Source organism: Necator americanus, chromosome II (genome assembly GCF_031761385.1).
Source record: "Necator americanus strain Aroian chromosome II, whole genome shotgun sequence".
NCBI lineage: Eukaryota > Metazoa > Nematoda > Chromadorea > Rhabditida > Ancylostomatidae > Necator > Necator americanus.
This window is the reverse complement of record NC_087372.1, coordinates 24869371-24891065: the sequence shown is the minus strand read 5'-3', so window position 1 is coordinate 24891065 and position 21695 is coordinate 24869371. Positions and strand designations below refer to the sequence as shown.

Sequence of the window (21695 nt, the reverse complement as noted above, 5' to 3'; positions counted from 1 at the left end):
CTCTCTTAAACACTTATTTTCCCTCCATACGAGCAGTTTTCTATCACTTTCTTCCTTTCGTATTTATTCGCTTGTTTCACTCCTATCAACTTTACTCATGATTTTCACATGGACACGAATAAGGCTACAAAAAACTTGGAACCTACAAGATATCAATAATCCTCATCCCCATTACTTTTGAAAGCTCGAATGTTCCCTGTTTCCAACGAAAATTTTCATATACATAAGCTACTAGATGTATCTTCCCTTCATATTTGAAATATTTCTCTTGCTTCTTTTACGGTTTCAAATTTGAGGCCACTTTGCATCACAAATCTTCCCGAAATTTCCACCAGAAGATTCTACTAAATATCCCCGATTCTCCACATCAATTTGCTGGCTGGTGACTGTAGTTAGCCTGTGATGCAGTGGTATGACCAAGGGTAGGCAGTCAGATATTTGGGCAACAACAACAATGGATCTGCACAGGACACACTCCCTCCATAGCCACTCGGGCAATGCATGACCGCATACACGCTCGAAAGTACACGGGACCTCATTAACTGCTTTTGCAGTTTTTTCCGATCGTGTATAAGTGCAGAGCGTGAGGTTGCGGACACTGCAGTTGTGCGAAACGGCTAACCTCGCTAAAATTGTTGGTTGGATAGTTTGGTTTTTGTTCACCATTAAGCATTTTATGGCTACTATTTGTTTCCTGTGGATTTTTGGGGTAAAGTATAGTTGGGGAGCCACTCAACTGCACTCCTATTTCTGGAAGTGAACAACTGAATCCATGGCCCTAAGACTCCCACTGATTTAGCATGTGAGCTAAGGTTACTCAGGGGAAAAGTAAGGTAGAGCTTCCAGAGACAAGAACGCGGTTGAGTGCCCCCCCCCCCCCCAACTACATTTCACTTCTACATTTTCCCCTTTTTGGTTTTGCATATCGCATGATGAAAACAGACGGAATCGCATACATGCACCCTGAAAGTACGACCGATTTCTAAATACTTTCTCCAAAGATCCTTTCTGTAAGATGTGTTGATTTAAACAGCGCTCTCCAAGAATTGAGATGGGCCGAGAAAGAAGGAACAGTATGCTGTTTCTTCTTGTTCTCTTTACAATTTTTTTATTGTTCTATCTAAAATAGTACAAAGGATTGCCCTGTGATTCATTGAAGGTTGGTCGAGCGCGGCAAATTAAGGACCTGGTGTTATATTTGTCGTTACCTACATTTTGCATATCCCTACCTTTTATGCTGAAGAGGTGTTGATAAAAGATTTGTTGGCGCTGAACTAAACTATCTACTTTTTTCAGTATTGGTTATTCACACACTCCTTTCTTGGTAATGGCTGACGATGGCTATCGCCCTCGTCCACCTCAAGGTGAGTTCAATATTTTAAAAAATGAAAATTTTAAATTTTAAAATTCTAAAATTTCAACTCTACAATAATTACCTTATTTTCACTTCTACCAATGCATTCGGTCACTCAGAACATTATTTAAGAAATTACTGCAAAGCACTTTTTTCAGGTAGAATTTGCCTAAAAACTCGAAACATCTATTTTCTTATTTTATTTCTTATTTTACACCTACAGTGTATCATCTCCTGATTGTTGCAAAACTGACTCAAGACATATTATTTGTATTCCACTTCAGTATGTGCATGTAGATCATTTCAGTTCTGTTTTGAACAGTTGGCGAGTTTCTAGTTTTTGACGTACGTTGTATCAAATTCGTCCAAAAAGTGCAGCAGCAGATCAGTTGTTGTTAGTTGTGGCACTTTTCACCGAACTTCTAAAATTTCGGTAGAATTTAGAAAAAAAAAGAATATTAGAACTGCGAGCATCTGCATCTCTGTTTTTGTTACCACGGGTTGCTTTGAAGCATTGGAAATGAACATTTAATTGTTAGTGTAGAACACTGTTGATTCCTATGCTATAATTCGATTAGAATACATCACCTATTTCATATATTCAGTTCCCGAGGGTTCTGCTGCAATGAACCTGCTAGTTGCCGAGGATAGTGATGTTTTAGTGAAATGTGTTATATGTCTTTCTCTTTTTAATCTTTTCAGATGAGGAACTTCGAAATGCGATTGAACGCTTGGCTGTATTCGTTGCGAAAAATGGTCCGGACTTTGAAAAGATGACGATCGAAAAGCAAGAAGGGAATCCCAAATTTGCGTTTCTTTATGGTGGTCCTTTTAACGAGTACTACCGTTTCTGCGTTGATATGGAGATCCAAAAAAGTCAGTACATCTCGCTGCTTGAAATTTTATTATTTTTTCAGTTTGTGATCTTGTTTCTCTCCTATTAAGTCTGTGTCATCATTTCACTGATGAGAAACGTAGATAAATTGGGTAAAATATCGTTGGGAGGGGATACTCTGAAACACCCAAATCAACTGCTCTTCTACTCTATTTCGTGCGTTTATTTGAGGCGATTCGTGGCGGGAACTTCCACTGTGCCAGTACTCTACTTGCACTCGGAGCGCGAAAAATGTCATAGAGTAGCTGAGTCAATCGGGGTTACAAAATCTTCCAAACAAGGGGGAAAATGTTGTTGTGGGGTCACTCAGTGGCACCCTTACTTCTGGACGATCTGTCTTCTATTTTCTCTTAGGAACTTTAGCTTACATGTCATAGATCCTCTAAAACTAATGTTTTGGTCTTAGGGCCCCACTGATTTAGTTATTAGTTCCAGAAATAAGGACTCATGTTTCTTGCGGCAAGGTAGAGGAAAAAGGAAGAAATTTTTTGGGTGTCCTTTGGTTAGAAAGATCGTGGAAGTTTCTAGCCATAGTTCGATAGTATTTGGTTACGCAGCTTCTCAGTCCTTTATGGTGCTCTAGCGCTGTTCAAAAGCATACGAAACTCGCGTTTTCTGTGTCTAAATTTCTAAAATTTCTTCTTTATGCGATCAAAGTTGCTGCAAACCGTCTTTAATGAGCATTCAAGAAATGCGAAGCAAGAGCGCTTTTAAAACAGACGCAAAATCATGTCTATTTTAATCATAGTCCACCTCTATCTGAAACCACTCACACTCTATTTTTTAGACGTTGTTACAAGAACATTTGTTACAGTTCGTGGTGGTCCTCCGCCTCATCCGCCCCTACCTCATCCCGGAAATGGTTGTCTTGGCCCGCCACCTCCTGTCGAATCTGAAATTATTCGAAGGATGAACTCTCAGAAGGAACAGCTCAAACAACAAATTACTGACAGCGAGAGGAATTTGAAAGCTCACCATGACTCAATCCCCGCAATGAAGGAGGTGAGCATGATTTGCACGTTGAAAAATCTTACCTAACTCATTCAAATTTGAGGCACAAGTGGCGCAAGCAGTGCTGCTTTCGGAGTCTCAGAAAATGACACAAATTCTTGCCAACGTCAATTTCGATGTCAGTCCGCTTGGAGCTATTTTGGATCAACTCAATGCTGGAAAGTGTTCAAAAGATCTCGTTTCGGTAAGCTCTTTTGTAGCATCATTCATATTTTGAACAAGCATACCTCGTCAAAATCCATGCTCATCATTATCTATTATTTTATTAGACTAGTCGGAAGTGGATATTTGAGCACTGTCAGACTGATCAGCTTCGTGAAGTTGTTCTTACTTATCTTTTGAGCAGGTTTGCCCCTCGCTTTTCTCAGTGTCTCTTAGTATTATTTTCATATAGATGACTCTTTTCTAACTGAGGTGTTGGATATTTAAAAAATTTCAGAGTGAAGGATTCTCAGGCTAATGACAACTTCCGACTGAACATTCTTTATGTTATCAATGATTGGGCATATCAATGGTTGGCACACCTTTTTCGGTCACTTCGCTGTTTTTTGTGAAACAACATTTCAGTCAGCGAAAACGCTTGGATTCGCAGACCCAGATGCTGTCTCGTTATGTACCTCAGATGTACGCCTTTACTGTGGAGTTATCCACGGACGGTCTTATGCAGCAGAAATTGGACAAGCTCATTGGAGTTTGGGAAGGTCACAAATACTTCAATGATCAGTGTTTTAAGGTTTGTTTCGTTACGAATTTTTTGTGATGCGATTCTTTTTGGTGCAACTTGGGTATTTTACCCACTTTTTACACCATCACTCCCACACAGCTTGAATTTTCCACGTGAGGAAGCTGAAAAAGATTTATTTCAGCAGCTTCGAAATCCTGGCCAAATTTATTCTTCTGCAAAAGCTGTGCAGGCAGCAGAATATGCTAAGGGAATTAATGTTTTCACACTTTTCTTCTCTCTCCTTCATAGTGTTTAATAAGTCCGTGTCTCTTTAGCTGGCAGCTGATATAGAGGTCAACTTACAAACCATGTATTCTGGTTACGAACAACAACATAAGAACTACGTGCAACACATTATGCAACAGATTGCTCAAATCGATATGCAAATCGAATCTGAGAAGGACCGTGCTAGAGGTTTGTGGTGGCTTTGAATAGTTCCGGTACTATTTGTGGTACTGAAAATCACTTCGTCTTTTAATAGATCTTACTCTTCTACGTTTTTTAACTGAATCTCTTCGGTAATGTCAGAACCACAATTAAAGAATTTTTCGCAGGTGCCATTCCATCGCTGCTGAGCGGAATGGCACGGGAGCCGCCTCCATTGCCTGGGCCAGGTCCGGGTCCAGGGCCAGGTCCAGGTCCCGGAGTAGGCGTGCGACGGTCACGATTCGATCAGCAACCTGGCCCCATGCCAAGCAAACCACAAGAGGACTATGGGCAGTTTTTTGCTCCTCCTCCTAGAGCAGCTCCTAAGCAAGGATGGATAAAAGAGGGTACCCGATTTACTTGTTATGGATTATATCTGGGATTTGTTAGGTTGGCTACTTATTTTTTCTCACACCTTTCACAATTTCATAGTCCCCTAATCACTTACTGATGATCATTTGTCGATGTATTCACCATGAGTGCATATCTGAGACACAAAAAACATCTTAATAGCTGAACACAGGTGAGTGAAAGAATTAAACAGCTTTTGCTCTAGGAAATACTTGATTGCAACATATCACGAATGTGACGATCCTGGGGTATCTGTGAGTCAGTCTATAGTTTGGGCTGTATATTGCGAGTATGAGCATCATAAATTCCCCTAATTGTCCTGAAAAACGGCGTGGGAGAAAACTTTAATTCCTACGAGGTTTATTAAAACGCTGCTGCTCTGTACAAGCGCTGCATTCAAGAGCTAACGGAGATCTCCTCAGCAGCCTCTTCAAGTAATACTAATGAATTGGCTGGTGAGGAAATGGGGTCGTGTACAAGGGTGACGTGTTACAACGTATCTCGTAGTAACTAAGGTTACTTGCACGCTGTTTTTAGAACTATTAGGGGAGTTGACCACATTCATGCTCGTTATCTACAACATGAACTCTGCGTGTTCCACAGAGCCGCAACATGATATTTAGGCGAGTGGCCGAAGCATCATGCGGGCACGTATTGTCGTAGGGAAGGTAAGCGGTCACTTTTATTGGACTGCTTCGGCCAAGTCGTAGAGCTGCCGCGTTCAAAGTTTGCCGTCGAATGCCTGGTTGTCGGGCAGCAGTTTTCACCACAGCATCCCCTCGAGCCCTGCGCAGGATGTCCGATGTGTGGCAAGTAGTCGAAAAAGACGTTTCTTTCATTGAACCAAATGAACCACTGTTGACGAGAGTGTTGATAGCAGCCCCCTCGTCCAACGCCACGATGTTGGCGGCTGCTTGACGTGCCGTATGGCGTTGCTTTCACTCGTAGAAGAAGATCACTCTGAGGTGATGTCGAGCCATTTATATTAGATTTTTTGCGCAAGAGCTTTTATATATTTTTGGCTAGAAATCTTCTATCACATAGCTCTTACTTGAGTCTCTGGGAGAAAGGTATGTACTTGCTTCCAAACGTCATTTGTTTCCTCTAAAGTGTACAAAAAAGTAGGTAGCCAACTCACAACTACTTTAGCAAAAATGTTCTTGTTTCGTGTCGAACCTAGAGTCTTATTTTATGCATTGTAATTTTTCAAATCAGAAAATGTTCCTGATGGCGACGATATTGACGGTCATCCTTTCAACGAAGAGGATCTGATCCCAAGTGTAAGTGTTTTATTGGATTTCCTTATACATGAGCCAACTAATGACTTTCTATTGGAGAAAACCTCAATGAACTTGAATTTAGTGGCTAAAATTTTGCAATTTGTTAGCTTGAATCTAAAACTCTGAGTTTCGTAGATGTATTGTTTAGTCTTATTTAAAACTTGGTAAATATGTTCTCTCTAGTCTTTCTATTTATTTTTGGTCCATACAAGTCTCAGGCTGAATAACATGTTGAGAAAATTGTGCGATTAATTTTGGTACAACATAATCCGTAATATTTCTTTACTAGTATGGTAAAACTTAGCTTTTGACACTAAAAGATCATTGCACTTGTTTAATTAATATATTAACGCACATATATTAATCTGCTTATGAAACGTATAATTCTGGATGTCGTTCAGGCTAAATATTACGAACTTCCTGCTGGCATCATGATTCCGCTCATCGAAATTGAACAGTTCTCGGTATGTTAAAACCAATCTGAACGTGCGGCTAAAGCCGGACTTTGGACTTTCTGTGGTGTTCCCTTCGCTCCCCTTCATTGATCAACGAAAATTAATATTAGTGCCTTCTTGTGTAAAATTAGACTTGTGTATATCTAGCAATCTTCCTTCATCTTTTTATTATAAATAAAGGCGAAGGCTTTCATGGTCTTCTTTCTAAACGCGTCTGTTCTACATTTGGAGAATATTCACACTTCAGCTTCAAACACTCCTTACCAATATATGTTAGACAAAATTTAAAAGCAATTTACCTGAAAAATGGGTTTTCCTCCTGCTTCCTTCCACAGTTATCAAAGATGTTTTAGCATAAAATGACGTGAAAGACATCATCCTACTGATAAACATAACGTTCTACGTCACTTCATGTAAACTGTTCGCTACTATTTGAGCAGCCGTTTGCAAGCATGTTTCCACTTTCTGAGGGAGGCGTGTTACCAGCTTGAGACAAACGTGCAAGTAAATAGACGCGCGAAGTATGAATGCATGAAGGTCCAGCAATGCGTCCAGTGGCCACGGCTATGAAACGGCTGCAACGTTACATTTACCTTTTGCGACGTGCACATGAAGTTGTTGCAAACCATTTCGTCTCCGCGGGACCCGTCACAACCTCTTTTATAACTATTTGACCCCGGCGCACCAATCCGACGCCGTGAGACCCGTTGCAACCTATTTTGTAGCTATCTTGCTTCGGATTAGCCAATTTTATCCGGACACACACACGGACTAGCTCGTTATTATATATTGTGATGATTTGTTTGTTTGGTACTCTAACAGAAGAAGAGCCTCTTTTGCTAACTGATGTGAAGTTGTGCAACAGCTTTGGTCTTCTTGGCGCGTTGTCGGCTCTTTTTGCTAATTTATCTTTCATGTAAATTGAGTAGTTTGCAATGCTTGTGTAGAATTCTTTGTTTTGTTAGTATCATTGCCTAATTTCTGCAGGAAGTTAAAATATTTCTATGTGAAAGATGTGTTGTATCTGGATGAACCAAAGAAATATTTAAATCAGCGTATCACGAAACTGACGATATTTGGGTCTCTTTCAGCAAATATAGAGTTGCGGAGTTAAAAATAACGTGGAAAACGGCGTTTGTTCCTACGATATTAGCTAGGAGGCGCTCATGCGCACGCTCCGATTCTCTCAACGTCTTAATCATTGATTTTACGGAGTGCTGTATTTATCAGGTGCCGTATTCTAGCGTACCTCGTCGGAACAAAACCGTTTTCTGGGATATTGAGCGGGATCACACTCCTACTTGTAATCTGAAGTTCGAACTCTATATTTCCCCACAGGTTTCCCAATTCCGTCGGTTTTGTGATGCGTAGCCTTCTGATTATCACTAAATTTTACGTGGATATGCTGTGTCTGGGCGCTGAATATCTTGTCTTTATCTACTGTTGTTTCCAGTACAACGCCATTGTTCCTGATAAGCTGAGAATGCCTCCTCCTGTTCCTCCTTCTCAGAGGCTTCTTAGTGCATTAGACGAGTTCTACAGTGCATCTCTTGATCCGAGCAGAGAGCCGTGAGTACTTAAAAATTTTCAATTCTTTATAAATACCAAATCTACTTTTGCTATCATCTCGTGACTATTTTTAATAGTCTTTTCCAAATTTTTAGTTTTGTATTTGTGTAGTATGGGCTTGTTTGACACCGTCGGTTAGAGGTCAGCTGTGGTCACACGGTCGATGGTTCGAAACCGCTCTAGTGCCAATCAGGCTTTTCATCCCTCGGGTCGATAAATTGGTACCAGATTTTTCTGGGAGGATAAAAAACCGACTTGATCATTGGTTGACTCCCGAAAATCATTGTAGAGGCCAACACGCTTTCCAAAACCTCAGCGATTACGAATTGCAGTAAAACGCGTTGGCGCATACTACGTGGATTGATACGCCAGTGACTGTGCCCTTTATCCTTTTCATTCGTGTATTTATGACAACAGTTGCAGGCCACTGGCTGCCTGGGGTCGTGGAGGATGCTCGGAGTTCATGGAACGGAAGCAAAGTTTGAAAAAGATACTGGAAGAAAAGTTGAAGGTTGCGCAGTTTTGCGGCTGAGGTTTTTTTCTTATGTATTTGTATTCGAATGTTATAGAGCGAAAACAAAACAATAAGTGATCTCGTCGAAAATAGACCAACTGAAGAGGAACTAAGAATTGTGCAAGACGATATCAATGCTGAAATAAAGCGGAAGTATGAAGAGATGAGAAGGTTATTAATGATCTCCAAGAGTGGCCGAAGTCAGTCGCCGCCGAACGTGTTCAAGTGCTTACCAGAGGCGGGCACTATTGCCCGGGGGGGGGGGGGGGCTATTAACGCAGCAGAACTGAGCTATCCATTGTTTAGTTCGTTATAGAGGCAGGGCACATAAATTCGTTGCTGACGCGTCGCATCAGACCAGTTGAACGCGATTGGTGGTGACTCTATCTTCCTTCTCTGTGGTCAGTCGAAAAATTTATATAGCTCTATCCTATTTTGTTGTAGAAATGCGTTGGCTAATGAAGAGAAAGAAAAACGTGATTCATCATCACCGCAATCCCCAGCGAAGCGAAAGGATCGTGGACGTTCGCGGTATTTTTTTTCGGTATTTCTTCGAACGGAATGTTAAATGAGACAGATGTTTGTCTCTAAAGAATGTTTTTTTTTTGCAGGCGCAGCCGCAGCAGTTCGTCGTCTTCGTCTTCCTCGAGGTCCTCTAGATCGAGTTCATCTTCTTCGACTGGATCTAGCACCTCCTCCCGTTACCGCTCAAGAAGTCGTTCGTATTCTCCAAGAAAAAGGTAATATAGTGCGATTTCAAGTTAATTATCAGTTGGGGAACGGGTGTGTTGCGCAGTCGGTAAGAGGTTTCGCTGTCAGCAGGATCGATCGGATCCGCCCTACTGCTCACTAAGCCTTTCATCCCTCCGGGATCGATAAATTGGTACCAGACTTGTCTGGGAGGATAAAAGCACTGACTTGACACATCGGCTAGCCACCGCAAGTCATTGTATAGGCCAATTCTTAAACCTCGAACGATTTTGATTTGAAGTGAACGTGGTGACGCATCGCAAGCGGATTGATTAATGCCAAACACTTTATCTTTTTTATCTTCATCAGTTGGGGCTCTACCCCTTGTACAGAAGAAGAATGTAAGAAGTAAGTAAAAGTAAAATGAAGTAATGTAAGAATTGTACAATCTCCGAATTCGTTTGTTTCGAAATCTGTTCTAGTGTTTCTGTTGGTTTCACGAACACTTCAGAGCGGTAATAATTCATTTCTGAAGTCTCCCACTAAATTTTCTATTTGTCGAGAAATTGTCAAATTGCAGAGTCACATATTTAGTTTCTTTTGAATGGGAATTTAGATCTCGCTCACGATCACGCTCTTTATCTCCTGGTGATCGGGCTTCATTTTCCTCAAGGCATCGATCACCTTCTCCTCCGTCATTGTGAGTCTTCTTTGGTCCATTATTTTTGTTCCGTTGTTTCTCTCTATCTGAGCAAAGTATTCCTCTGTGGAGGTATTTATTTGTTCATCTATTATTTGAAGTGGTGATTCATCGCGGTTCCGTATGCCTGCGGCTCCTCTTTCTGGCACTAACAAAGGAGCTCAGCTCATGCAAAAAATGGGTTGGAGCGGCACAGGATTAGGAGCTTCTAAGCAAGTATGTGTTTGTTTGAATTCTCTTCTCTTTATATAAATTACTGCGCTGTCTAGGGGATTGTTGAACCCATTGGTGGTGGCGAGGTACGTGATAGGCAAGATCAGTATCGTGGGTTGGGTAGCACTGTGGATCCTTACGAACAGTATAGGTATGTTTGTGTCTGCACTTCATTTCGCATTAGCTGAATCTCGCATTAGTTAATGCGATGTTGCTTATCTGCTAGCTTTGATAGGCTTCCATTTGACTATAGTTGGATGTATCAGGAAATAAGGAATGGATAGATGTCACAAAATGCTGTGTTGTTTCGTAAGGATGCTATTCAGGAAACAACGAAGTGGCAGTTACCATGACAGGAATCAAGCCAACTTTGTGATGAGGGAGAAGACCACTTCAGATCGATAGAACTGTTGTAAATACTTCTTAACTTGGACTCGCAGCGACTAAGCAACGTGCCGTTCACTTATCGTCGCGGGTGGTTGCTGTTCTCATTCACATTGAATTTGATTGATTAAGTTTCAGTTGGTTGTTGATAGTGATCGTTTATTGATAAAACGTATAATTACTTGTATGTCAATTGGAAATAGTTGTTTCGTATGCACATCTTTATTTTCGACGTAGAAAAGATCGAGGGAAATGTGTTGTTCTTTTCTTTGCTTTGCCATATGCTCTGTAAATTCCAGCTCGTAATGAAGGCGATATATTTTTATTGCCTGATTTGTATTTTGTTGCCGGAGTTTTCTTATGCTCTCTTCGAGGACCAAGTTGGGAAATTTGATTGGTAAGTATATTAATTTAACATAGTTATCTTTTAACTTGTGATTGTATTTAGGCGACTGCAGTATGTCGGTTGTCCGCATAAAGTTCACTTCGACACCTGGGGCAAGAGTGATCGCTTGCTCATGTCCACTAGGGAGAACGTCTTCGCATCACTTTCCGCTAACAGTGGTCAGATAGGTTTGTTTGTAAGGATTTATAATTTTATAAGTTCTAATTAGATCCTTGTTCAACCTGAAATAAGTATGTTTTGCTAGTTTCTAAACTTGAAGGACTTTTGTAAATTATTGAGGCACTTTCTGACATAGTCAGCTGAAAACAACCTGAAAACCTGGTGCGGTTTTGCTGGACTCGAAGCTCACTTATCGCTGCCCATATTGAAGGCGATGGTTACGTGCAAGAAAGTTACGTGCTACAGAGTAGCTTTCTTGCTATTCATACTCGATTATCTAAAGATTGCTACTTGAGGTTGCATTACTTGCCTTTCACGTCAACGACGATTCTTGGTCATATGCGCGCACGTGTTTTGTCGGCGCTGGTGGGGTCTGCAGGCGCCTAGTCGACAAAACCCAGCATGGGAACTGTAGTCAGTAGCATTATTAAGGGAACTCAAAAATGCCTACGTTTTGTCTAAAAGTAAAGCCTTATTTGTCATCGCCCCACACAGCAACCGTAAAAGTGAGATTTTATTGCGCCAGCAAGCAACATCAGTGGCATCAACAACTCGACAAAAAACGATATATTTGAGCGGATTCGTTTGTTGTGTTTGTAATTAAAATGTACAAAAAATCTTGTGAATAACTTTCGATTGGAAAAATTAGCAATAAAAATCAGGAAATTAATAGCTTTCATGAGTTGCTTTTTGCTGTATTATGAAAGGTAGGTTCTAGATGTTTATAGAACATTAACGATTTGGTCTCGAATGCCTATTTTTTCGTGGTTGAACGAGAGGAAAGAAAAGACTTTAGAAAATAGTTATTCGATATTAGTTGTTTCAGTGTGGCGGCGTATTCAGGAGGACGTGAAAGGACCAGTGATTTCTATTGCTATGGAAGTTGATGACAAAGGTAGGTTCTGGGTTTGATATTACGGGGAGTGATTGACGCCAAAAGTAACGTGACGTTAGCCCTCTACACAATTTCTGCTGGTGGGCGTGTTGTAAGGGTCTGGAATAAGAGGAATGGTGCGTTGCTATGGCAAAAATCAATTAGCGAGGACGTTGAAACCAGGTTAGTCCTGTAAAATAAATCCACTCAGTCCTGAATATCTTCATAGTTTGACACGTTTTCAGTGTCCAACCGAGTATCGTTTTGAGTGAGGAATCAGTTATTGTCGCCAACTCGAAGAAAATTTCTTGCTTTTCAAAGAATGGTGATGAGAGGTGGGCTCGGGCTGTTCCATACAGGTTTGCATATGATTTTTCTTGGACCTCATTAGCACTCTCGTATCGTGTCAGATTGTGAGTTGTGTAGTAAATCTTTCTCGGAGTTTTTCTAACATTTCATTTAAGTCAGTGGTCGATAATCAGGACCACTAATACTGTGGTACGTCACTTATCTATTGCTAATGGTGTCTTTACCGTGGAGGACATTTCACTGAGTATGGGTGAAGCGAGTTCTCGTAGATCACTCAACGTTAAATTCACTTCAATTGAAACGTGGGTGGAAACATCCTTTCGTTTTTCTCTTAGCTCTCATAATCTAATAATAAAAAAAAATAAAACATAATCTAATTCTAATACAGATGTGCTGTTGTGCGAAACTTCCTTATCTGCGGCCATGACGACTCTTTGCTCTGGGTAGATTTCACATCCTCCAGTTTGAATGTTCAAGAGAAAAAACTCGGATGTAATGCAAGGTCATTTAGCCTTTAAAATATTCCACCATTAGCTGTTTATTGTTGCTAAATGTTTAGCCTTCTTCAGGGCTGTAGATGTTTTGAACGAGCGTTTTCTTTTAACGAAGTGCTCTACATCTGCTTCAGTTTTTGATGTGTTACAAACTGGTCCTGATCAGGTTTGTTTTTCAACATTCACATATAGGATGGTGGTCATAGTGATGTAGTTCCGTGGTAATGATATTGGCGTAGTGAATCGTTCAATGTGAAGTGTGGCCTGAAGGAACTTTTTAGAGCAGTTATAACTACAAAATGGCCTAAAGTATTGTGTTATTGCGTAAACAACTGCACTCGAAACGACGCTGTGGAGCTAGGGGCTGCGATCAAGGTGGACTCATCGCTAACTTCACTCAGAATACAGAGCTAGCGATGGTGGGGTGCGCATCGTTAAGTACCCACAGCTCCCGCAAGAACTTTTATCCCTAGGGGAAATGACTGGCAACGCCGATGCCTAATCGCGCTGCACAGTAGGTAGCAGTTTCAGCCATGACGTTGCGCTGTCCTTAAAGACATCATCCCACGAATCTGGGGTAGCGCGGGTTTGACACGGGGTGGTAGATTATGTGGAGGAGGGTGATTCCGTCCATTTCTTGCTAATTGCCGTAAAAACGGACCGGAATATGCGGCGCGTGCACAAGGCTGGTGCGCTCCAATCGAACTCCTTGTAGAAAATAGCGCTCCGAAACGATCGAAGCCGCATCTTCGATCACCCTCCTCCCCATAATCTACGACCCACCTAAAACCCGCACCACCCTAGATTCGTGGGGTGATGCCTTTAGGCCCCGTGCATCAAATCGTCCATCACCTTACTCATCTTGTAATAAGGTACGAAGTATGCCTCGCAAAGGCAGACTCTTCTCTGCTATTGCCTCTGCACTGAGCATAGGTCGTTTACGTACAAAGATATATCAAACAATTGCACAAAAAATGCCGGAAATAGAAAATAGTTGTATATTTTCTATTTATCTGTGTAAAACAAACAAATCGAAAGTTTTTGTTTCAAGGCTCAAGGAGAAGAAATGAAAAGATCTCTCGATCAATTCCTATATGTTTTGTAAGGTTTTATTTTGTTTGACTTCAGAGGATCGGTATAGATGCTGTCAAAACACGAAATTCAAGTAATTGTTGTTTTATGAATTTAAGTTTGCCCACACAAAGATCCAATTCAAGGTTCAATCAAAGCGTCAAGTGATGGAAATGTTTTCATATGTACCGCAGTGCACCGTTGGTTCGAAACGTTCAGCGTTTTACTGAAGAATTCGCTTTTTTTTGCAAACATACCATTTTGGATTCGGTCAAAGAAGTCTTTAAAAACAAGCTTCAGCTTTTTGCATAAAAAAGGATTTTGGAAACTGCTTCTTTAGGTAATTCATCGCGAAAACCATGAATATTTGAAATACTGATGAATGTTGGAGGAATGCTGTATGCAGACGCAGGCAACAGGTTTTCGTTCTGCTGAAAAATGTACATCTTTGGGGACAATAATGGGGAAGTTTAGTCTCATTATTAAAATAAACAATTACGCAATAAAAGAAGCCGAAGAAGTCTTCAAAGGTGCAGACTTTGAAACTATAGATAAAATGAATGTGATACGACGAAATGCGAGAAGAACAAAATAGATGGCGTATAAATGGTGGTTTGAAAAGAACTTAATCCAAGTTAACATTAGAACATGTCAGATTTTATCATCTGCTTCAGAGCCTCAAGTCAATGCAGTGATATCTTAACTAAACGTATCACATAATTTCCGGCTACTACAACTATCACGCAGTAACCATTACAAAACTCAAGATTTTATAACGTTGTCAGCTTTATGTTTTTTGATGTTGTTTAGTGGCGTAGGTGGTGATGACTGTACGTGACATATTAATCACAGCTAGCCTAAGATATGCCAGCTCTGGCCTACTGACAGCTTCTTCTAGACTTAATCGGCTGTGGGTACCTGACAATCCCCAGCGAGGGTGCTTTCTATCACAACCTCTGACTGCATCGCGTCGCTGACGCAACTGCATCAGACTTCAGGACGTTTTGATCCTATTACAAATGGATTGCACCTGATCAAAAAGGATTATCCCTACAAGCAACCATTCATCTTATTCCACTTGGATTTTTTCGAAGTGAAATTTGAAACTTCCTATTAATTTGGTCTACCGAGATCTTTCATTCTGGCCACAGAAAAGGTGGCCCAGATTTTGAATGACTGTCCAATTAGAAATGTGAATTAGTTTATATTTTCTAGAGAAGAATCGCCAAACCAGTCTCAGCGTTGAAGTGTTGAGCTTTGGACATCAGCGTGTTGATTTCGCAAGAAGGGTATTTGTGATAGTCTTTAGAGGTTTACGCAGATGCGTGAGAAACTACGTTTCACAGTTGGAGCCCTCTGCAGGAAGGTTCATAGCAATAAAGGCTAGTTTACTTTGGTAGCTCTGCGAACATCGGGAGAATGAGGAAATTATTCTGTCGCTACAGTGATTTTGACTGTCGATTCCACTATGAAGTCTTATTCCGATATGAATTTTGCATTTTTTTCTTACTGGAACATTAATTTGCAGCGAAAGTAAAAGGTATTCGTGATGTTCAATGTAGAAGGCTTACATTTTAATTTGAAGCTATGTTCTTCCCTAACTATTATCTCTATTATTATACTTTCACTTTAAGTTCTTGTGCTAGTTGCAGAGACTTCTCATTCCCCATCAAATCGACTCTGCTGCTCTGAATGGCAACTTCCTGGTGGCCGTTAGTGGGAAAACTCTCGAAGTTTTCGATATGACGTCATTTCGACAGATGTTTAAAGTAAGCGGCTAATTAACTAAGTATTTTTCAAGTTTTCGTTGAATGTCCTTCATAATCTTTCAGACTGCTCTGCCCTTTGATGACGAAAACTTTGCTCCAATAGATGCCGTCTATTTGTCCTCTAAGGAAGCTATCGAGATGCTTACTGTAGGAAGAGACTGCAGGTGATTCAGATGTGGTTATTTGAAGGGCAGGGTAAAAAAATCGTGTTCATCCAGGATGGAATTTATTGTTATTGACATTGCTAAGTCGTCTATCGCTTCTGAATGGGTGCGTGAGGAAGGTTTAGCTCGAATCGGTGCTGTTGAAATGGTCGATCTCCCTCTTTCAGAGTTGCAACAGATGATAGAGGACGAATTTGAAGAAGGAGGTAAGGTCCTTTTACACCTTTTTTTTTCTTTGGAGGATTCCACAAAGTTAGAACTTGTCCCTAAAGTCGTTTTTCACCCGTTGTGCTGTTGACGCTGTGGATGTGATCTTCTTTGCTCAGGATATATATACGTATATATATATATACGTGTATATATATATATATATATATATATACGTGTATATATATATATATATATATATATATATATATATATATATAGTGTAAGGTCTAGAGTTGACGCATGGCTTAATTCATAATTCGATGGCAAGAGAAGCGGATCTAAACACCAACATTTCTGGCTGCGTTCATATACTACAATATAAAACGCAAAATTGTCAGTCCCTCAAACTCAAAGGGACCTCAAACTTGAACCGGCACCTTTGACGATTTGCTCGCGTTCCGCTGACGGCCACATGTTTGCACCGTACATCCTACATAGGAAATTTGGAGTTGGAGTCTGTGATAAAACTTGCTAAACAATGTCTGAACGCACGTACGGAGCAGCATCTTCATCAGTAGTGAGCAATGATGAGGAGCGAGACAAGGTGAGAAAGGCGGTTGCCGCTACCTTAGGCAGTGATTGTGTTTCTAGATTCGTACCCTATAAAATTGGGAGGAACTTAACCTATATGGGGCGGGTGTAGTGTAGCGGTTAGAGGTTCCGCCCTACTATGACGTGCAGCATAGAGATGTCACTTGATTTCATCCTCGTTATTCTCAATATTTGATGTGACATATGCGCGCACCATACTTGTGTGGTTCGTGGAACCAGTGGAATTGAGCCAGTTCTGTTGGTACATTTCTTATAGGTGGATTACCTAAGAAGCAGATCGTGGTTCTCGGCGATCTGTATCTTTTCACTCAGGCTCTGGTGATGTAATGTCGTCCTTCATCCGTCGGTTAATCTCACAAACTTCGCAGATGCAGAAGTGGTTGATGAAAACCGCCAACCAAATATTTTCCTTCTCGTATATGATTACGACAAGGACGACGTCTTTTTCTAAACTACTTGATCATGTCCGGTTGGCCGCGAAGGCGAGCAGGTGATTATTTTTTCTAAAATTTGGTCATTTTAATATTAATTGAACTGCACTGAATGAACTAATTAGTTATGTATTATTCAGTCACCGCGGTGAGATGCTGGAACGTGATTTCTTCAATCTCCGGAAAATGTTGATTGTAGCATCTTTGGATGGCGTGGTCTTCGGACTTGACAGCAGCGATGGTTCAATTGTGTGGCGCCATTGGCTAGGAGATAACTTCGCTCCTTTGATCAGTTCATTTGGAGCAACTGAAGTAAGGCGTACCTAAAATGGATGCTTCAATTTTCCTATGTGTTGTTCAGATTCCCCTATTTATCCACCGGTCAACGGCACACTATCAACTACCTGGACTCGCTTCTGTGGTTTTTAGAGACTTCGTGAGTTGTCATAGTCCTCCAGTCCCTGAAAATCTTCTGAGAGTTCTTTTTTCATGTAGTCTTCTTCTGCTGGTGTTTTGGTGTTTTTCAACCCCATCACAGGGGAATTAGTGGACAAAATCCATCTAGCGACACCAATATCTCGCACAGATGTGTTGAACATAGTGGGCAAGAACCATGTAAACCCTTTGCTGGTTGTGGGACAAAATAGTCAGGTGAGTTCTATTCTAAACGGTAATTTAAACATAGCTCGCAGTTGAGATGTTTCCTAGTAAAATGAGAACTCTAGTCTTTTCTAAATCAAACACTGAAGTTAGAATAATTTTCCTCTCCGGGTGGCACTCTGGTCTAATTATTTCACCTGTTAGTCAGAGATTTCGTTCGAAGGGATTTTCCATACCAGGTTCCTTTGGTGCAACGCGCCTCTAGAGATAATTTCTCATTATCTGGAGATTGTTTGAGTCACAGATCCAAAGAAATTTCTTTACCTGTGCTTTATACATCTATATAATTACCGTGCGTAATAACATTTTTGACACCCCACTCTGACAGCATCGGAAAACAAAGGTTTAGAAGTATAAATACATCAAGAGGCGCGTTTTCGTAGAAGTGCAGTTTTTTTTGGTGAACTGCGTACAACTGTTACAAGGATGCAGATTCGGTGGTAGTGATTTTCTCGAACGTAGACACAATTCATGGTAACTAAGTAAGTGTGCATATAACACTAGAGGCAAATTATGTGCTTACGTGCATTAGACGGATTTTTTCTGTTTTTTTTTTCCTGCACCAGACCTTCATCTTCATGCGTACTCGATCTCTTGAGCCACATCAACGCAGTAATCTCTCAACCCTGATACGGCGAAGCGTCTCTCCTAGGGCCCTTCTTCTGTTTTCAAAGGTGTTGCAGGGGCAGCGGGTTGGTAATAAAGAGAAGAGAAAATCTCCGAAGAAATGGGTTTCGCAATGCTTTGTAAAAAGTGGAATAGGGATCTGAACTCAGGAATCGAAATCTGTAGGTACTAATACTGCTATGAACATCATCAGATCACCGAATTGATATTGTGAATGTTGTGATATAGATTGATTGAGTAGTCCAGAAAAAGGGATCTGAAGGAGTCTTGGTTGCACCAGTTTCTCCAGCGTTTGCACCCAGCAAACACTTTGTATTAAAACAGTGGCTATCCGCGACGTTCTGCGATTTTGCAGGTTGGGGAGTTTGTGCTACTTTTTGAGTCCCATTAGTTGGACTGCTGACGCAAGACGACGACTGAATTGCTCGCACTTAGTCGCGGAATAGGTTGAATCTCTGGACGGGTGCAGCAAGCCAAGGCTATTTCTTACACCTTTTTTTCTGGAATACCAGATGCTATTGAGGATTATTCACACTGAGACAGTCGTGAAATGCACCTCAACCCCTGTCAATTTTGTGGAGAGATTCCAACACGTAAATAAAAACTGGACAACTTGGAAAATCATTGTTTGTGCTTATTTACTGCAAGTATAGTAGCGGAAATGTCCAAATTAAAAAGAAAATATATCTTTAACTACTTAAACTAACTGAAATTATTAACTAATTAACTTAAACTTTAACTACTTACTCTTTAACTACTTTAAATATACTTTAACTGCTGCTGCAAAGTGAATGTGTCAGATGTCCATGGAGAATGCATTTGGCAGAAGATGTGGACATGACATTAAAATTCCACCCCACCGCATTCTTTCGAACTTCACCTTGAGTTGCTTAACATGTTCTTCCGAGGAGCAACAACGAGTAAGCCATATTACAAGAGAAATGTCAGAAATTATTTCAAGCTTGTTTTATTTACATTTACTCTGGGATACTCACTCACATCCTACTTGATAATACACTTCTAAACTGTGGCTACGACTTTTTTCTCTAATTTTTCTTTACATCTTGGTTGTTCGCAAAGCTGTTCCACTAACTTACGAGAAAATGCTTTTTCACACCGATTCTTTTCTCATCCATATCATGATATCTATTTCTTGATTGTAGGTCTACATTTATCCTCCACAACCAGACGAAATTTTGAGCTCTGCAGCTCCTGTTTATCTTTTTAATGTGGAGTCTTCGCGTATTTCTGGAACCAAGGTCAACCTAGCGGAGAAGAAAATTATTAAAACATGGGCCTCTGATCTACATCTAGCTCCTTCTGAGAAAATCGTCATAGTAAAAGGAAAGCCTCGTCACCGTAAGTTCTTTATTAGTACTTGTAGAACTGTCACAGCCCGTGTCCCTTTCGTCGGGAGTAAGCGCTGTGTAAGGAGCGAAGATGCGCGAACACCATAGATGAAACGAGCCACAGTATTTTTCGAGAACATTCATCTCCTTTTGTCTTCAGAGAAAGTACATTCGCAAGGACGCGTATTGATCGATCGCAACGTCCAGTATAAGTATGCGAATCCCAATTTGGTTGGTGTTAATTATCACATATAACAGCGCTGAAGTTTTCTTCTTTCCTAATAATTATTTTAAGGTTGCTATCGCCGCTATTGATTCGATCCATCAATATTTATCGATCTTCCTCGTGGATGTGGTATCTGGTCAGATGATTCACTCAGCTCGTTTAACTAAAGCTGCCGCACCCGTCCATCTTGTTCATTGTGAACACTGGATTGCGGTGGGCGTTGAAAATTATCATGATTATCTCTTTCCTTTCTTGTTTGTCATATGTCTTGTTTTCTTTTCCCTTCGATACTAGTTTTTACTTTTCAGTACTCGTACTGGTCAGAAAAAGGGCGGCGTACCGAGATCGGCGTGCTTGAGCTCTACGAAGGTAGCGAGCAATCCAATAAGGTTGTAGCCGCACCAAGTCATTCTTTGGAGCTCATCATCATCTCTACTTGAATGTTTGCAGGACCGTTTTGATTCCTTTGCACCTACTAAACAACCCCCTGAAGTTGTTTCTCAAAGCTTTATCTATGCTCAAGGTATCGAAGCTATGGCAGTGAGCGAAACAGGTAGGACACATCTTTGTTTTTCATCATTACCAATTAGCATTTTCAATTCCAGAGAAGGGGCTCACGACAAGATCATTACTGCTAGCTTTGCCAGTGGGTGGCATTCATGAAGTGACCCGTAAACTGTTGGATGCAACTAGACCTCTTGAATTAACTCAGGAGATGCGTGAAGAGATGATGATACCATATATGCCCGAGATTCCTGTTGCGACGGAAGATATGGTGAATTACAACCAGACTGTTCACGGAGTTCGAGGAATAAAAACCGCGTAAGTCCTCATGTAGACTGCTTATGATCGCGATCTTTTACATATAAGCTGATCTTTGATTTTTTAGTGCGTCAGGTTTGGAATCCACCAGTCTTATGCTGGCCTATGGTAAAGATATTTTCTTCACTCGGCTAACTCCTTCGGGTACCTTTGATATCCTGAAGGATGACTTTGACCATGTGTTAATCAGCGCCGTACTATTTGGGCTCATCACTGGGAGTGTCATTAGCAAAAAATTGGCGCGGAACAATGCTCTTGCTGCGGCGTGGACATGAAAACCCTATTAGGATGTGGTGATAAGAAACTTAATGGTAACCTTTTTTTTTGTCACACGGTTGTGTGTTTATATTGTCGTCCTCTTCTTTCTCGTGTTGAAATCTATCGTGGTTACGTTCCCATGAGTTCATGCCTAGTCTGTGGTGACCTATCTTTGTTGTTCTTGTAATCCTTTGATACAGTTGAGAATATGGTCACAAAATTTGGAGACGAGTTTCTTCTTGGGTAAATCTGCGAGGGTTCCCTCCACTTCGATTCACTTCCACTTCTGTTTGCTACTAATTCAGGTATTAGGATAGACGAAGACAACCTTTCTGGCTTCATCATCGCCCTATGATAGCTATCTTAGTTCCTACCAAATTCGTAAAAGCAGTTATAGCATAGCTTTATCATTCGTCCCGACCTCCTTGTGAGTATTTCAGCACTGCAAGCTTGCTTCGTATTACTTATTTATTATGTTTGGTTCCTATCAAGATCATAAAAGGTTTCGTATGGTTAGCTTTGGCTGATGCTTCATCTATTTTATCAATATATGAGTGCTCAATTTCTTTGGATGACGAGAGAATAATAGATGATCATTCTGCAACTTACACTGATTTCATTAGTTTTGTGTTTTTGTTCTCACCTATTTTCTATTCAGTATAAAAGATAGATTGTTGGAAATAAAGCTGTTATACGATGTACATATCGATCACTTAAGTTTATGCATATGACTTATACTTAATTGACT

The 21695-nt window shown here is 40.7% G+C and overlaps 2 protein-coding genes across 5 annotated transcripts; both read left to right on the top strand.

The window, feature by feature from the left end:
• Positions 1 to 1327: 1327 nt before the first annotated feature.
• RB195_019371 (uncharacterized protein) lies at positions 1328 to 10587 on the top strand (the record flags this gene model as incomplete). Of its 2 annotated transcripts, XM_064187188.1 has the most annotated exons (21): positions 1328 to 1364; positions 2057 to 2230; positions 3064 to 3251; positions 3304 to 3444; positions 3530 to 3606; positions 3700 to 3774; positions 3828 to 3993; positions 4127 to 4201; positions 4260 to 4398; positions 4539 to 4757; positions 5977 to 6041; positions 6443 to 6505; positions 7950 to 8065; positions 8489 to 8576; positions 8635 to 8750; positions 9024 to 9110; positions 9191 to 9319; positions 9886 to 9969; positions 10071 to 10185; positions 10239 to 10333; positions 10509 to 10587. In XM_064187188.1, the coding sequence occupies 21 exons, from the start codon at positions 1328 to 1330 to the stop codon at positions 10585 to 10587; spliced, it is 2328 nt and encodes a 775-aa protein (XP_064043069.1). The 2 variants fall into 2 exon arrangements, with proteins under 2 accessions (XP_064043069.1, XP_013290887.2); XM_013435433.2 differs by lacking the exon at positions 4127 to 4201 and having other exon boundaries at positions 9024 to 9103; positions 9864 to 9969.
• A 260-nt stretch (positions 10588 to 10847) lies between these two features.
• On the top strand, positions 10848 to 21302 carry RB195_019370 (uncharacterized protein; the record flags this gene model as incomplete). 3 transcript variants are annotated; one of them, XM_064187187.1, is made up of 27 exons in its annotated part: positions 10848 to 10963; positions 11015 to 11139; positions 11958 to 12026; positions 12086 to 12188; positions 12251 to 12364; positions 12470 to 12616; positions 12703 to 12816; positions 12884 to 12974; positions 15532 to 15648; positions 15712 to 15812; positions 15867 to 16018; positions 16887 to 17064; positions 17146 to 17153; positions 17205 to 17317; positions 17367 to 17441; positions 17501 to 17656; positions 19093 to 19212; positions 19456 to 19651; positions 19802 to 19872; positions 19937 to 20080; positions 20176 to 20256; positions 20318 to 20420; positions 20473 to 20513; positions 20580 to 20689; positions 20757 to 20833; positions 20977 to 21000; positions 21253 to 21302. In XM_064187187.1, 27 exons carry the CDS (start codon positions 10848 to 10850, stop codon positions 21300 to 21302), a joined length of 2796 nt encoding a protein of 931 aa, XP_064043067.1. The 3 variants fall into 3 exon arrangements, with proteins under 3 accessions (XP_064043067.1, XP_064043066.1, XP_064043068.1); XM_064187186.1 differs by lacking the exon at positions 19093 to 19212; XM_064187185.1 differs by lacking the exons at positions 20977 to 21000; positions 21253 to 21302 and having other exon boundaries at positions 17146 to 17317; positions 20473 to 20689; positions 20757 to 20964.
• Positions 21303 to 21695: the final 393 nt, after the last annotated feature.